The following is a 14,194-nucleotide window of genomic DNA, read 5'->3' on the forward strand; positions in this document are numbered from 1 at the left end:
TGCTCTGTATCTCGTTCTAAACTGGTTTGTGCAACTGGAGAGTTACAGCTCTGAAGCCCAAGGCAGTATTGATGCTTTTCATTGTCTGCGTTGTTGCAGGTCCATCTGCACTGCAGTTCATAGAAGGTGGCTGTTGACTTTTTTTTTTTATTACTTCTTGTATCACTGCATTCGTTTGTTTCCATCCCCACAGAAACTTCAATAAACTGAACTTGAATTTCTAATTTGAGTCCTCAGTAGGAAAATTGATCTATGACTCATCTTTGTGGGCTACCAAGCTGGACCACTGCTGTTTTTCTCTGGGGCTAGTAAGTGACAAAATCCTTCAACGCACACGTGTCGGGCTTTTATATGAACTGTACAGCCAGAAGAATAATAAAGGAAAGAAACTGTTGGTGGGATGAAGGATAGCAGGAGTAAGTCAAGAGAAAGCCAGACCTGTTCAGAGTACCTGGCCAGAATTCAGCATTAACAAAAAGCAACCAGTGAAATGACACAGCTCTGGAAATGCAGGTTTCAAAATAAACACCAACAAAAATCAGAAAAACACTACATTACAGAAATCCATTCTGATTTCCCGTATGCTTTGCACAATGGAAATGACCAGAGCAGGTTTTCCAGGACAGCCTGCCCACAACTGAAGACTTATTTCAATGGCAGTCCCACAGATTACCAATAAAACCCACCAGCACCACCATCATCTTGGTATTTCCATTTATTATGCTGTAAAAAGCAACACTATCTGGATTTTATTTCTTAAAATAAATAACTTTCATTTTCAGAACCAGTACAGCTCAAGTTTAGATTCATTCATGGGAAACTGCTAGAAATACATTCATCACTGTCTAGTCCCCACAATACAGAATCTAAAAGTCAAGATCAGCCCAGTCAGTTACAATGACCAGAAGTACACTGCCAGTAAGTATAGTCACGGATAGTCCAGCTCTGAAGCAAAAAAAATCTGGTACAATACAGTTTGTTCACAAAGATAGGCTAATTAATGCTAAGACTACCACAATATTTCTGAGTACAAAGCATTAAGTTAGCTGAACAATTTTAGGTTGTGATACAGAAGAAACATATTTGACATAAAAACAAAGGAGTGGGGGAATCTTCTTTGGAGCATAAGGAAGTCAGCATTGGGTAAGATAACCAAAAGCTATTTACTGTAAAATCTACATGTCAGTGTCATGAATGATAAACAGCCAAACCAATGTACTGCATATATTTATATTTCTAAATAACGCCATGTCTAAGTAGCTGCATCGCTGAATTGGACATTACAAAATAATCCATCTTCTCACAATGAGAAAATACTAAAACTAACCAGCAAAAATGCACTGAAGCTAAGACTGGCTAAAAGCACTCGGTATGAAAGCATTAAGTTTAAGGACAGCTATGATCTTCAATGTTAGCTCAGTTAAAATCCTTTTGGTTTCGGTTTGTTTATATCATGTGTACTATCTAGCATACCTATGTTTAAAAATGCCAGTTTCAACAACACAATGTCAGTTAAATAAAGCTAAATCAGGTATTTTTCTGAGAAGGTATAGAATGTGTTGTAGGAGGGGCAAAATAGGGAAGATTAGGACTGAAATTCATCATTCTGAACTAGGATCCATCTGAAAAATACTCCTTTACACTGAAGCCCATAGATCTGTTGCCTTGTGCTACCCAGTGACTGATGTGCTCAACAAAGAGCCAGAGGCCATTTCATTTAGTTCTTGGTAAAAACAGGGGTGGCTGTGACACAGGACGTGAAGAGAATGGGTTAAAAGCCTTCAGAAAAATACCTGATCTTCAGAACAACAACAAAAAAACCAACCCAAAAAACAAACCCAACCATCTTAAGAACAGGAGGATTCTTGAGAAAAAGTGTTTGATAACCATGCCAGCCAGCTTCGAGATGCTATTTGAGGGCTTCAGACTTTCAGACTCTTTCAAGACTTCATTCTTTCATCAAGACAGTCACCGCTTGTGATGAGTACCAAGCACTTTTCCACATGGCTTGTCCTCCCTGCAGGGAGGCAGTATGGCATTTCAACAAGAGACTGTACAGGAACTTGAAAGGATTTATTCTCAACTATACTGACCTGCTGGGTCGCTCTGGAGAAGTTACTTCTCTCCAAGCCTTAGTGTATGCATTGCTAAAGAAGGGTAATGTGGTTCAGATCAACTTTATAAAGTGCTTGGGTCATTCTAGGAAGAATTTGGAGATTTTGGTGCCAAAATACAGGAAATTTGAACTCCCAGATCTACTAATGACTTGTATACTACATGCTAGGATTAAAACCACCATATACACAACTCTCAAGCACAATCTCCTTTTCCATGTGCTAAATGGTTTCTGCCTAAAACTCTTGTGCTAAAATCCTTGCCTACGTCCAACAACTGCAGTGTTTTGTGAATAAAAGTGACTGCTCACTTCTGAGGTTTTGTGCCACGCTACTGGCAGAAGCAACTGTACATGGGACAGGGAGCTGTGGCAATGTTGGACTTCTGCAAACTACAAATACCTGCATCTACATTTTCCACGACAGGGCACACGCCACGCTGGCTCCAGTGGCAAGACAACGAATGCCACCAGTCACCACAAAAGGCATTTACGTACTTGTGTTCCTGGTGCTGAACTCCTGTCCTGCACCAGGGGAATCCCAGTGGTGCAATATCCTGCTCCCTGGTTGACGGCAGTGCAAGAAGAGAACATACCCCAAAACCTGGCTTATCTCCTGCTCTGCTCCTGATTTGATTGGCTCTATGCCCCTTAAAGCTGTTTCACTCCATCCGTGTTCCTCACTGCAAGGCTGAGAGAGCTCAGATTGACGTGCAGTATTTGGTTTGGTTCTCTGCCTTTCAAGCACCTCTGCTGCCCTCGCTGGCTCCCGGCGCAGCCCCAGGAGCAGCAGCTGTCAGCCCCCAGGGGTAGTGCAAATACACCTGCAAGGAACACCTGCATGGAGTGGAAGCACCCGCGTTCCCCGGCCACAGGGAAGTACTTTAGCAGCTGAACCTGGAGAGAGAGGAGGGAGGCAAGACAAAGGGAACTGAGAGAAACGCTCCCAAGACAAAAATCCCACAACACACCCGTGCTACAAGTCACATTCCCCTACACCATTTGGTCAAACAAACCTTCAAACACATTCCCTGACAAGACTATCTCTAAGAACAAGCCTAGACCATTGACAAGTGTCACCTATATACTCTGTGATATTTATATTATGTAAACAAGGTTGTGTGGAATTCTTTTTTCGATTTTTTTGCCAAAGATAAGTGCAGATCCTTACTTAACACACCCAGCCTAAATCTACATCAGCATCCTCAGCTTTCAAAAAACCTCACTGACGCTCACACCTGACAGTACTCTGGCTCATCCTGGCCATACTGGAAACAGAGGGCTAAAGAAACAAAAATTCAGCAGAAAAGTTCCTGACCACAGACTAGAGTTCACACAGAACACAAAAATAAATTAAGTAGTGCACAGTAAAGCCAACAACAGCTAAATATTTTTATACATCAATTATATGCAGCATGAGGTAATATTGCTCACATTATGGAGGGAGATTCTTAGTTGGTTTTGTTTCTTTTTGAAGAGATTGGATTTGTCCTGTGCGTATAGAAACTCCTGTAACGTAACACTGAAGTAACAGAGACTTCTGTAAAATATATACCACTATCAGATAGAAACACACACGCTCTTCATTACTTATGCATACCACAATTAAACAGGTAAGTGATTTGATTCTTAGGATCTAGCTGAAGATGATTATAGTAAGCCATCCAGATTTTTATGAACCGTTCGGTTCTCCTTCCCATCGTTGTTATCCTCTGATGGCGTGTATTGGACCTGATATTCTTGAAGAATTTTAAAAACATCATGGTGTCCAAAATGTAAAGCTTCATCCATAGGAGTGTTATTCCACCTACAAAAAGCAGCACAATATTTTTAAGATCAGCAGGTTAAGCACAGAGCCAAAAGGCACCACAAATCCAGTTCTTTACATACTGCACTCAGAGTTCAGCACACAGACCACGCTCAGTTCAGTAACTGTGGAACTTCATTAAGCTGAGCAAAAGCTTTGAAATAATGGCTTTAGTGGTTCATTTTTCATTCCTGCTCAGTCTGCAGAACCTACAGAGAACCAGTAGGATCCTGTTCCCCTGCTTGAGTGGACTGGCTCAATACATTCCACTCTTATTTGACAGGCACCTCCCCTCACGGGGACTAGGGAGGAGTTACTGGAGCATCTTTCCTCCAAAGCAGCAATAAAAACACTCACCTGTCTTTGGGGAAAGGATTCACTTTGCACGCTTCCAGCAGAAACTTAACAACATCCACGTGTCCTACAGGAAAAGCAGCTTTGTGAGTGCATGTTCTCCTAGATATCCATTTCTGTACAGACAAAAGCAGGTATGCACAGAGACAGCAAGGGTGCTCCAAAGCAGGCTGACAGACAGACAGACAGCAAATTCCGTGTGAGGAGACAATACCTTCTGCAGCTGCCACATGCAGGGCTGTCCGTGAGTCATAGTCTCTTTGCTCCATATCCATTCCTGACAGAGCAAACCTTAAAACCAAAACACAATAACAGAGATTGCAGGGGCAAGTCTTAGGTGATTTAAAGCACATTACAAAGCTAGCAGGGAATGACATTGCTCTGCCACAAGAGGATGTGTGCAGCACCACGAGCATATCATATCTTTGCTGATAAGGAAAGGGGCTGTGGCTTTAAAGTTTAGTGCCTTAACTTTCTTTCAGCACTTTTGTTGTCATTAATAAAAATAAAACACCTTTGCAGAAAACAACAGTCAACACACCTGATTTGAAATCGTTCATGGACAAGCTAAGCCACATAAGGCAAAGTAAATTTATAGCAGGTGAGAAAATCCCAGGAAGTCTCCCAAATCTGAAAATCCTGAGCAGCATTAAGAGATTGGGAGAGTTCTTGCTTCCCACTACAGTGCCTTGGTACAGCAGAGTTGAACTATAACCATTTTTCCACTCCCTAGTTATTTTTAGATACATTCTAGCCAAACAAATGTTTATTTAGTCTCCTACCATTATCACTGAAAATTTTGCCAGATTCTCTTCCAGAATTAAAAAGCAAAGCTAGATGTCCTAACCTGTCCAATAACAATGTACATTTTCCAGCCCGAATTTTTGTGGTACTTTCAGAATTAAATATTAAAGCAGCTGAGAGTACAGACAGGATTTTCTGCCATTCTTTTGGTTGGGATTTGAGTGAACATATTCAATCTCTAGCTCATGCAGTTCAATGTCCCCAACACAGACACAATGCCTGTGCATATTCCTAAACAAACAACTACAATGGGAACCAAACAAGCAGCATTCCTTGTTTATATTAGAATATTCCCAAACCCCACTGATTTTTTACCTCCGGAGTGCAGACACGTCCCCTGTGTAGGCAGCAAACAGCAGATTTATCACAGACTTCACCTACAAGAGAGATTAAGTTCCAATTTACTCATCTTCTTTCCTCAAAAAGAAAACCCAGTGGGGCCAGTTGGTCCATGAACTTAATTGTATCCCCTTGTCTGACCACATTCTGCAGTACAGCTTGCTTTGCTACCAGTACTGCAAGGTCTGTCCTTCCACAGCTGTAGTTGTTAAGGACAGTAAAAGAACTAAAACCAATGAATTTCTGCTCTGTTGTGGTAAAAAATATGAGCCTTGCTCTATGGGCAAACTGTATTTCTCTCTTCAGTTGCCCAATGACACCAAGTATTGAATTGCACAGACAGCATCACTCTGCACAATTTATAAAACCATGAACTCCTCATAAAGTAAACTCACTTTGAAAAAGTAAGATTTTTTTATTATTAACTGCAAAGATTCCTAATACCAGGAAAAATCTGTGTCAGCAGAAGAGAACAAGTTATACCCTTTCTTCTACATATTACAGATTATCCTTGCATACATCCAACACACAGACTTTCCTCAAATAAACCATTTTAAGTAGTTCTGTTATGTAATAAGCAAGGTTTCCAGGCAGATAAAGCTGGGCATTTTTAGATACATATGGGCTTAAAGCACAACACGGGTAAAGTCTCTGGTAAGAAGTGCTTTTCTCAGCTGTATTAATTACCCTTGTAAGAAATCATACTGTCAGGGTACACCAACCTTGTCCCATGCATATTTTTAATATATCCCGGCTATAACAACTCTGCAGGTTTTAACAAGAGGCAAAAACGACAAGCTAGATGGTTTTAAGTATCTACATCAGCTTCTTTCACAAACTGACATAGCCACTCCTAGGTACCATTTCACAGTAATTTCCAGTAGACTTTCTAAATGCTGCTTTGCTTTCTGAGTCTACAAAGCTCTGTCGCTGCCACCAGCCAAATAACAGAGATAAAAGACGGAGCTGAGGCTGCACTGACCTTCCACAACAAGGAGGAGAAACAAACAAAATGAAAAATCCCCACCCACAAGCACGTCTCCCACAGATTTCTGCAGGAACACTGGCGTATTTTCCCAAGGCCGCAGACGAGCCAACATCTGCGCCTCTCCTAAACCAAAGCCGTGGAACTGCTTGTTGTTTTTTACACCCCAAATATGCACCCACGCAGAGAGAGACTGAAGGAGAAGGAGGCATGAAGGAGACAGAGCCACCCTCACGCCAGCACCCACAAACTCCTGCAGCTCCTTTCCAGCTTGCATTACGAGGGCTGGAAGATGAAGATCTGTAGGACTCCCTGCCTTCTCGGGAGCCCTGCCCCGCTGGGCTGTCCCTAAACCGGGCCCTGGTCAGGCTCTCTCCGCTCCGACCCCACAACACCTTGAAATGTGGCAGACCTGACATCCCGGCCCAGCCCCTCCTCGCCAGTGTTACAGAGGACTGGCGCTGAGTGATTCTACTCCTCCCACAAAGATTATTCTGTGTAGAGTTTCTGCCACAAGCCAAACCAGTGGCCAAGGCTCCCGAGCCGGCCAGCGGGGCCCCTGCTGGGGCGGCAGAGCCGGCCAGCCCAGCCGAGCCCTCCCAGCCCACAGGCAGCTCGCAGGGCTGGGCTCAGCCCCTCTCCAGCCCGGGCTCAGCCCCTCTCCAGCCCGGGCTCAGCCCCTCTCCAGCCCGGGCTCAGCCCCTCTCCAGCCCGGGCTCAGCCCCTCTCCAGCCCGGGCTCAGCCCCTCTCCAGCCCGGGCTCAGCCCCTCTCCAGCCCGGGCTCAGCCCCTCTCCAGCCCGGGCTCAGCCCCTCTCCAGCCCGGGCTCAGCCCCTCTCCAGCCCGGGCTCAGCCCCTCTCCAGCCCGGGCTCAGCCCCTCTCCAGCCCGGGCTCAGCCCCTCTCCGGGCTGGCAGGGCCCTGCAGGGCTGGGCTCTGCCTCTGTCACACACGGACTCACACAGCAAGGCCAGCGCAGCGCAGCAACCACACTCCCTGGGCTTTCCACAGGGAACACCACGGGCACACCGAAACGCCAGCCCCCCCAGCAGAGAGCCCTGTTACAGGCTCGGGCTGAGGGAGGTGTGAAAGGGGATTTAGCTTGGTAATCTCTACATTTCATCGAGATGACTCAGGCGCTCTCCCGAACCCCCCGGGGCCCCGCAGGCAGACCAGGCTGGCGGCACTCCCATGTTTCAGGTCCTACAGGTGATGAATACTCTCCCTTTCAGGATCTGGGATGAGCAAAGGACACTCTGTCTTTCATAAAAACCATTTCAGAGGCTAACTGACCATTCTGGCTGGGCTTCTTGGTGTTTCTGGGAAATGCAAATATATATTAAAGTAATAAAATAAAAATACTGCACATTCCTTTCTTCAAAAAACAACTTTCCAAGTGCAGTCAGAACCCAAAATCCTGGATTCACCCGAGCATTTTGCTAAAAAGAGCTTTTGGTTTTTTATAATGATGTGACAAAATGTAATTCGGAGATTCCTGAGGCTTTGTAATGCAATCACCTTAGATCACATCCCTCAGCAATCTGGGAGAGTCAAAGCTGCTCCTTCCTTAATATAAATCAAGTAAAATTAAAGGTTACTTTACTTTGAAACTGAACTTCTTGACAGATCAAAACAAAAACAAATACAAGTCCAGACAAAAAGATTTCTGCTTGTTTACCTCAGACGAAAATTTGCTCTCTGTCCAATACTAAAAGCAATGGGATACAAAAAGCAGGAGAAATCCAACAAATTCAGCAGGACAACTATTAGTACAGTAACTATCCAAAGGTGGTCAAAGACGAACTCAAGCTAAAACAAGCCAAGTGTAGCCATCAGAGCTGAAAAAACCTTTTGGGACAACTTCCTCCTGCTTCTAGAGAGATTTCAATGATTTTATGGGAGAATTAGAATGGATTTGCTACCAACAAAACACACCTTTACCCATAACTGCACCCTATTGTAACAGCAGCATAGAACAGGCCAAAAAATTAACAAACTTTCTAAGGTATAAAATGAAACTGCTCAGAAGACAGACATAAACAACAGAAATTTTATTGAGTTCACATAAAAAGTGAGTTCAATAAAATTTAGGAATCTGCAAACACAGAATTTTGAACTCCAAGTAAGAATATACCATTCCACAAGCATCTTATGGGTCTTCCTTAGTTTTCAAGAGAATATTAATCTCAGCAGTATATATGCTAAATTATTATGTAAGAAGCTGTCATTTACAGTGAGAAACACTTACTATGTGAACAGCACTTGCTGCCATAAGCTTTGTATCTGTGCAGAATCTCACTTAGGCTGCCACAAAGTCAAGTAGAAATTCTCTACCCAAAACTCACAGTGTACTAGCTTGAAATAACAGGTTCACTGCAAAAAAAAAAAAAAAAGCAAATGCAGAAGACACTCTGAAGTGGCAGCAGCAAACATACGATTTTGGGATTTTCACCGTAAGGGAGAAAAAAAATAGTGATCATGACAGATGAGCTCTATCCATTCAAACTAAGTAGGGCACAAGGCAACCCATTAAAGTGTTTAGAGACTCTGCCAGTGAGTTTCTCACCAAGTGGTTCATGAACATTCAGTGTTGGTGTTTCAGCAGCTGCACTGGTGAACACAAGCTCCCCTAATGTTTAGAAACACAAAGCTCACCTTCAACCCAACAGCCATGGATTACCTTTTCCTACAGCACGTACATTCCTAACTATGAAAATGTAATAAAAGGAGAAGGGGTGGAGTCCCTTTGCTTCACATGAGCTGGATGGATCACACTGCCACAGAGCTGCACGGCAGGATCACACCCAGAGCAGAAACTGCTGCGCCTTTTGCCAATGAGAGAAAACCTGCATGCTCTGAAGCGAGGGAACTTGGCAGCTCTCTTCTTACTACACCAACAATACAGAGCACTGCTCACTCAGCTGCAGTGAGACCCTCTCTGTACAGCACGCTTTCCTGAGCACTGGGCGTAATCCTTGTTATCCAGGCAAGCAAAGGTTCTTCAGAAATACTTATGTCACTCAATGGTAGAAATCAGAAATACAGTTTCACAGTCAGGTTAGAAGGTGTTAGAGGTCTTGCACTCAGCTGGACAAAGCTGTGAAGGATCCAAGTCCTGCTTCACATCAGAGGTGGCCAAGACCTCCAGAGGGATCTCTCCAATTAAAATGGTTCTGTGGGTCAGGATGTGAGCAACTCCAGAAAAGAAAAATCCAGACTGTTTTTGCTCAAGAACTGCACTGAGGTCAAGTTAAAGCAAGGAAACAGCCGCAGTTCAGAGCAGCAGGAAGTTGCAGTGCTGCAGCAGATGTTTCAGATAAACACGGGGGACAAAAAGGCAAAAAATGAAAGAGAAAAACACCATCCCAAAACGCCAAATGGACAAACTGAGTGAACTACAGCAAAGCAAAACTCAGTGTCAAAGTGACTCCTAGTCCAAAGCTTTCCAATCAGTTATTTTGGACATCTGAGCCTGGTTATGCTGAAAGTTTCAGTCTCCTTCAAGCAGCAGTGGTGACGTGGGCGGATGCGCAGGAACGCAGGAATTGCAGCGTGGAGCACGCGTGGCCCAGCACACAGCACGGGCACAGCTGTGCCCCCCTATGCAAGCACAACATGAGAGCTTCAGGGCTGGGTTTCAACTTCTCAGTGTACCAGCTGGAGAAACTTAATTAAAAAAAGTACAACTTCAGTATTAATATGCTGAAGTTACTTATTGCAAGTGAAATTTCAACAACATCTAACTGATTGGAAAGGCTTGGCTGGAATGTGGGAATTGCTCTGGTGGAGTATTTATAACAAAACAGTCTTTCTCTACCTGAGCTGCACATCCAAATCCAGACTTATTTAATTAATCTCACCATGGCTAATAGCAAATGCCCACACAAGACCACAATAAAATCACTTCTCTCTTAACACAGACGAGTTTAGAGGATTTTTTTTTTAACTGAAGAAAAGGGTGTCTCCCACTTCCTGGCTTTAATGCCATCCACAGAAGACCTCTCCAAACACTTCAGAGATAGCACTTCGACATTGCTAGTGGCACTAAGATGGGAAACTGAGGCCCAGAGATGGAAATGAACTGCTCAGTCTTGTGGTGAAGGGAGAGTGGCCTGACACCTTCTGCCCACTGCCTGCTCTTCAGAGAGAACAACCAAACCTGGAGCAGCAGCCAAGGCCGAGCAGCTGAGCACACCAGCACTGTGCTCTGTCCCTGTCACCACAGGGCCCTGCCCTGCTATCGCTGCAATGCCTCCAGCACGGCAGGGAGAGCCTCTGCCCCGCTCTGCACTTGGGTCAGGAGAGAAGAGCCAAACAGCTGTGCATGTTCAGAAAGCAAATCCTTAAAAAAAAATTAATTTACCTCAAAGCCGGATTAATTCCATGAGAAGCTCTTAGCTAAAATGGTCAGTGAATCTGGATTTTAATTTCCTACTGTGTCCTGCTTCCTGAGAACGCTCCGCCCTCTCTAATTTCTTTGAAAACATTACAGAATTAACATTCTGAAAAAAAATTATTACTTCCAACTTTATGTTTCTCCAGATGGCTGAGCAATACAGTCAAGCCCGACAGCAAATAATAGCACTGCTCAAGGCAAGCCAAACAAGAATAAATAAACAAAACCTAAACTTTTAAAATAAATAAACTCCCCTAAACTTTCCAACACTCTTTCCAAGATATTTAGGGATAATGCCATAAGTTAGCCTTCTGAGGAGACATTCAAAATATTGAGAAAAAGGGGTTTGAATGGATATTGTTTCCCAGGGACTTTGCTGCATCTAAACTTTACTGTCTACCAGACCAAGCGTGCTGACAGGAGACTTTCAAATACCATAGGAGTTAAAAAGAGAGAGTAGAGCTAGTTGAGAGAACACGTTCACCATGCTCTTCTCTCACATCCCATTTTTTGTGCTTAAAATGGGACTCAACGTTTCCTGTCAAAGAACCCTGCAATTCTGGCCAACCAGCTTGAAGAACAAAGTTTTAAATGTTCTCCTGCACAGCACAAAGGTGTAGAGATAAATTGGGATTTAGATTTCAGCGCCTGACTTCCCCAGTGACAGGTGCCTGTCACACCCACCCCAGGGCCCGGTGCACTGGGAGCTCAGAAGGGGTCCCAGGCAATCAGGGCTCTGGGTTATGCTCCCCCAGGCTCCTGACAGGCTCCCAGCCCCAGGAGAGCTGCACGGCCATCGGAAAGCAGTCCTGCTGCTCCTCACCAGGGAAACCAGCCCAGCTCCTCGGGAAGTGTCCCCGAGGCACATTTCTCCGTGCCCCGTCCCGCAGGGGCGCTGAGCACGGCTAATCCGCCGCTCTGGCTGCCTCCCGCGGGCCCCAGGCCCGCACCGAGGGTGACACAGCCCCACAGCTCCCCGCTCTCATCTGCCAGGCGGCATTCCCGCAGAGCGCATCCCGCGGCAGGTGATTCCAGGCAGGATGCTCCGCGCTTCCCCGCAGCCGAGGCCATTCGCCCCGCCCGCCAGGGCACACACGGGCCCCGCACACGCCCGGCTCTCCTGCCATTGTTCCCGGCACACGCACAGCTGATCCGGCTCAGCGCGGCATTAGCTGGGAAAGGCAGAAAATAGATTGCTAAGCTGCCCAAGGTGAGCACCCGCCTGTGAACGGGGATTAACGCTGCACGGCGGGACTCTGCCCATTCCCATGGCCTCCGCAAACGGCCAGGGAATGACAAGGCAGGCAGGAGCAGAGTTTACACGAGTCACGAGCGATCCCGCAAAGTAATAAAAGCTCCAAAATCAACAGGAATTCCCTTTCACAGTAGCCCTGTTCAGCTGCTTTTCCTACAGCTGATCCCCTGATGAGGGTCACCGGGGTGTGCAGCAAAAAGCAATCCCTCCTCCTGCTCTGCGGAAGAACTGCGGATTTTTGGATGCTTATTTTATCAATGGAAAACAATTCCTGAAACCCAAGGTGCCAATATAAACTCAAACAGCAGTGCTAACCTACAGATACCAAGAAAAGTAAACCTAGAGCACAAAGCAAACCATTTAGTCATCCAGCTTTTACACACTGAACTTGTCACTCAACTATGCTGAAGACAGCCTTTAGATGGCTTTTTCCTGGCATGTAGGGTTTCAAAATAAAGTAAAAACAAACAGATAAAAACCCCCTCAAACCTGCACAAAATGAATTTTGGCATTTCAACTCTGAAACTAGAATGCAAGTAATCCCTAAAAGGACAAAAATAAACCAGAGATGGATCTGAGAGCAGAACACAAGTATCTATATTTCCAGAACTAGACAGGATCACTTATTTTAGAAACAGGCCAGTTCTGCATTTACATTTAATTTTCAATAACCTGGAATCTACTCTCCTGTGTCCAGATCCAAGGCTATTGTTCAGAAAAAAATTCAGGTCTGAAAGAGACAAGCATATTTTTCCTTTAAAATACCTTTGTTCAATATGAAGTTGCACTTCATAGGGAAAGAAACATCAGCCAAAAGCCTGTTTTTGCAATTGAGCTTCTGCTTTGTTTCCCATGAAATCAAGTAGAACTTATTACCTAAGGGAAAGTAAAGCACATACTTTAAAAAGTCAAAACTAAGACTGAGCTATAGACAAACACCCAACTAACCTCTAAGCCCTCCAAGCCCAGCCAAACATCACCTCCATTTCTCAGCCAGGACCTGACTTGTCTGTCCCACTCCAGTGCCTGCCAGGACCCAAATCCCACACCTAAGTGCCATGTTTATTCACTAAATGAACCCCAGACTAGTTTAGATGCCCACCCAGCCAGGTGAGGACTGGCTCTGGAGCTTGCTACTGAGGTTCTGTCCATGAATACTTTTAGGGATGGACAGTCCTTGAAGGCACTCAAAGCAGCCTCTGGATTAAGCCTCAACACTAGCTTATTCTACAGAAAACTCAGTTCCATGTGAACAGGCAATTTCTTTAAATAACTTCCTGAAGCACACAGAAGTGAGGCTTTCAGTAAGTGAGCAAATGACCCCACATAGTTCTACAGCAACCCAACACTGACTGCTTCTGACAGAGCCTCTGCCCTGACTTCAAACAAACACAAGAGTCTTAAGAAGTTATGAACTTTGAATTCCTTGGGAGAGTCTTTGTTCTCACTACACTATAAATAACTAGAAGATGTGTGAATAAATTAATGCATATACATACACACACTAAAATATTGATATATTCGAAAATATAGATGAGGCTGAGGCTAGTTGTTCCATAAAACTTTAATTTCTTCTTGATGACTTCCACCACTTCTTTAGGCTATTTTCTGGGCTACTAATCCTTGTTTCCTCATGTAATGTGACAGAAGTGCAAAACTAACTTCAGAATCTGCCAATATCTACTCTGCCCTGTTTTAAAACTAACACAGGAAACGAGATCTTGTCAGGTATTTCCCCAGTTCCTTTTCTAACCCTTTGACTACCCTTTCTTTTCCTCTAGATGGTGCAAGGCCCTCCCTCTTCACAGCTGGGGACAAAGGATGATACCCAGCTCCTTCAGTTTTACAAGCCGTAGGTGCAGAGTCTATTTTCGGCCTCAAAGCTGCCACAAGTGACTTTCAAAGCTGCTACCAAGGAGTTTATTTCTGGAGTCTCCCTGGTGGAATTAACTTGAAATGCCCCTTGCACAGCAATTATCCATACAGTTTGTGCTGTTGATAGCAAACTAACAGACCAACAGAATGCTTATTTATTCCCGACTCCAGCAGCCCTGCTCAAACACAACCCATGCATGTACTGAAATACTGAAAGCTGCTTCTCCCATGAGTGATGTCTAGACTGCAGCCACACAAGAGGCTGTA

The 14,194-nt window shown here is 44.6% G+C and overlaps 1 protein-coding gene across 1 annotated transcript in view; it reads right to left on the minus strand.

Annotated features, from left to right (window-relative positions):
* Window positions 1–700: 700 nt before the first annotated feature.
* The window catches only part of GLS (glutaminase), a 61,503-nt gene continuing 48,009 nt past the window's right edge, over window positions 701–14,194 (minus strand). The window contains exons 15-18 of the mRNA XM_063399886.1: window positions 5,394–5,455; window positions 4,489–4,565; window positions 4,278–4,341; window positions 701–3,920 (exon numbers count right to left, since the gene is read on the minus strand). Of these exons, the coding sequence (XP_063255956.1) occupies window positions 3,764–3,920; window positions 4,278–4,341; window positions 4,489–4,565; window positions 5,394–5,455 (360 nt within the window). The 3' untranslated portion in view covers window positions 701–3,763. The remainder of the gene's footprint in view (window positions 3,921–4,277; window positions 4,342–4,488; window positions 4,566–5,393; window positions 5,456–14,194) is intronic.

The sequence above is a fragment of the Prinia subflava genome, chromosome 6 (assembly GCF_021018805.1).
Source record: "Prinia subflava isolate CZ2003 ecotype Zambia chromosome 6, Cam_Psub_1.2, whole genome shotgun sequence".
NCBI classification, from domain to species: domain Eukaryota; kingdom Metazoa; phylum Chordata; class Aves; order Passeriformes; family Cisticolidae; genus Prinia; species Prinia subflava.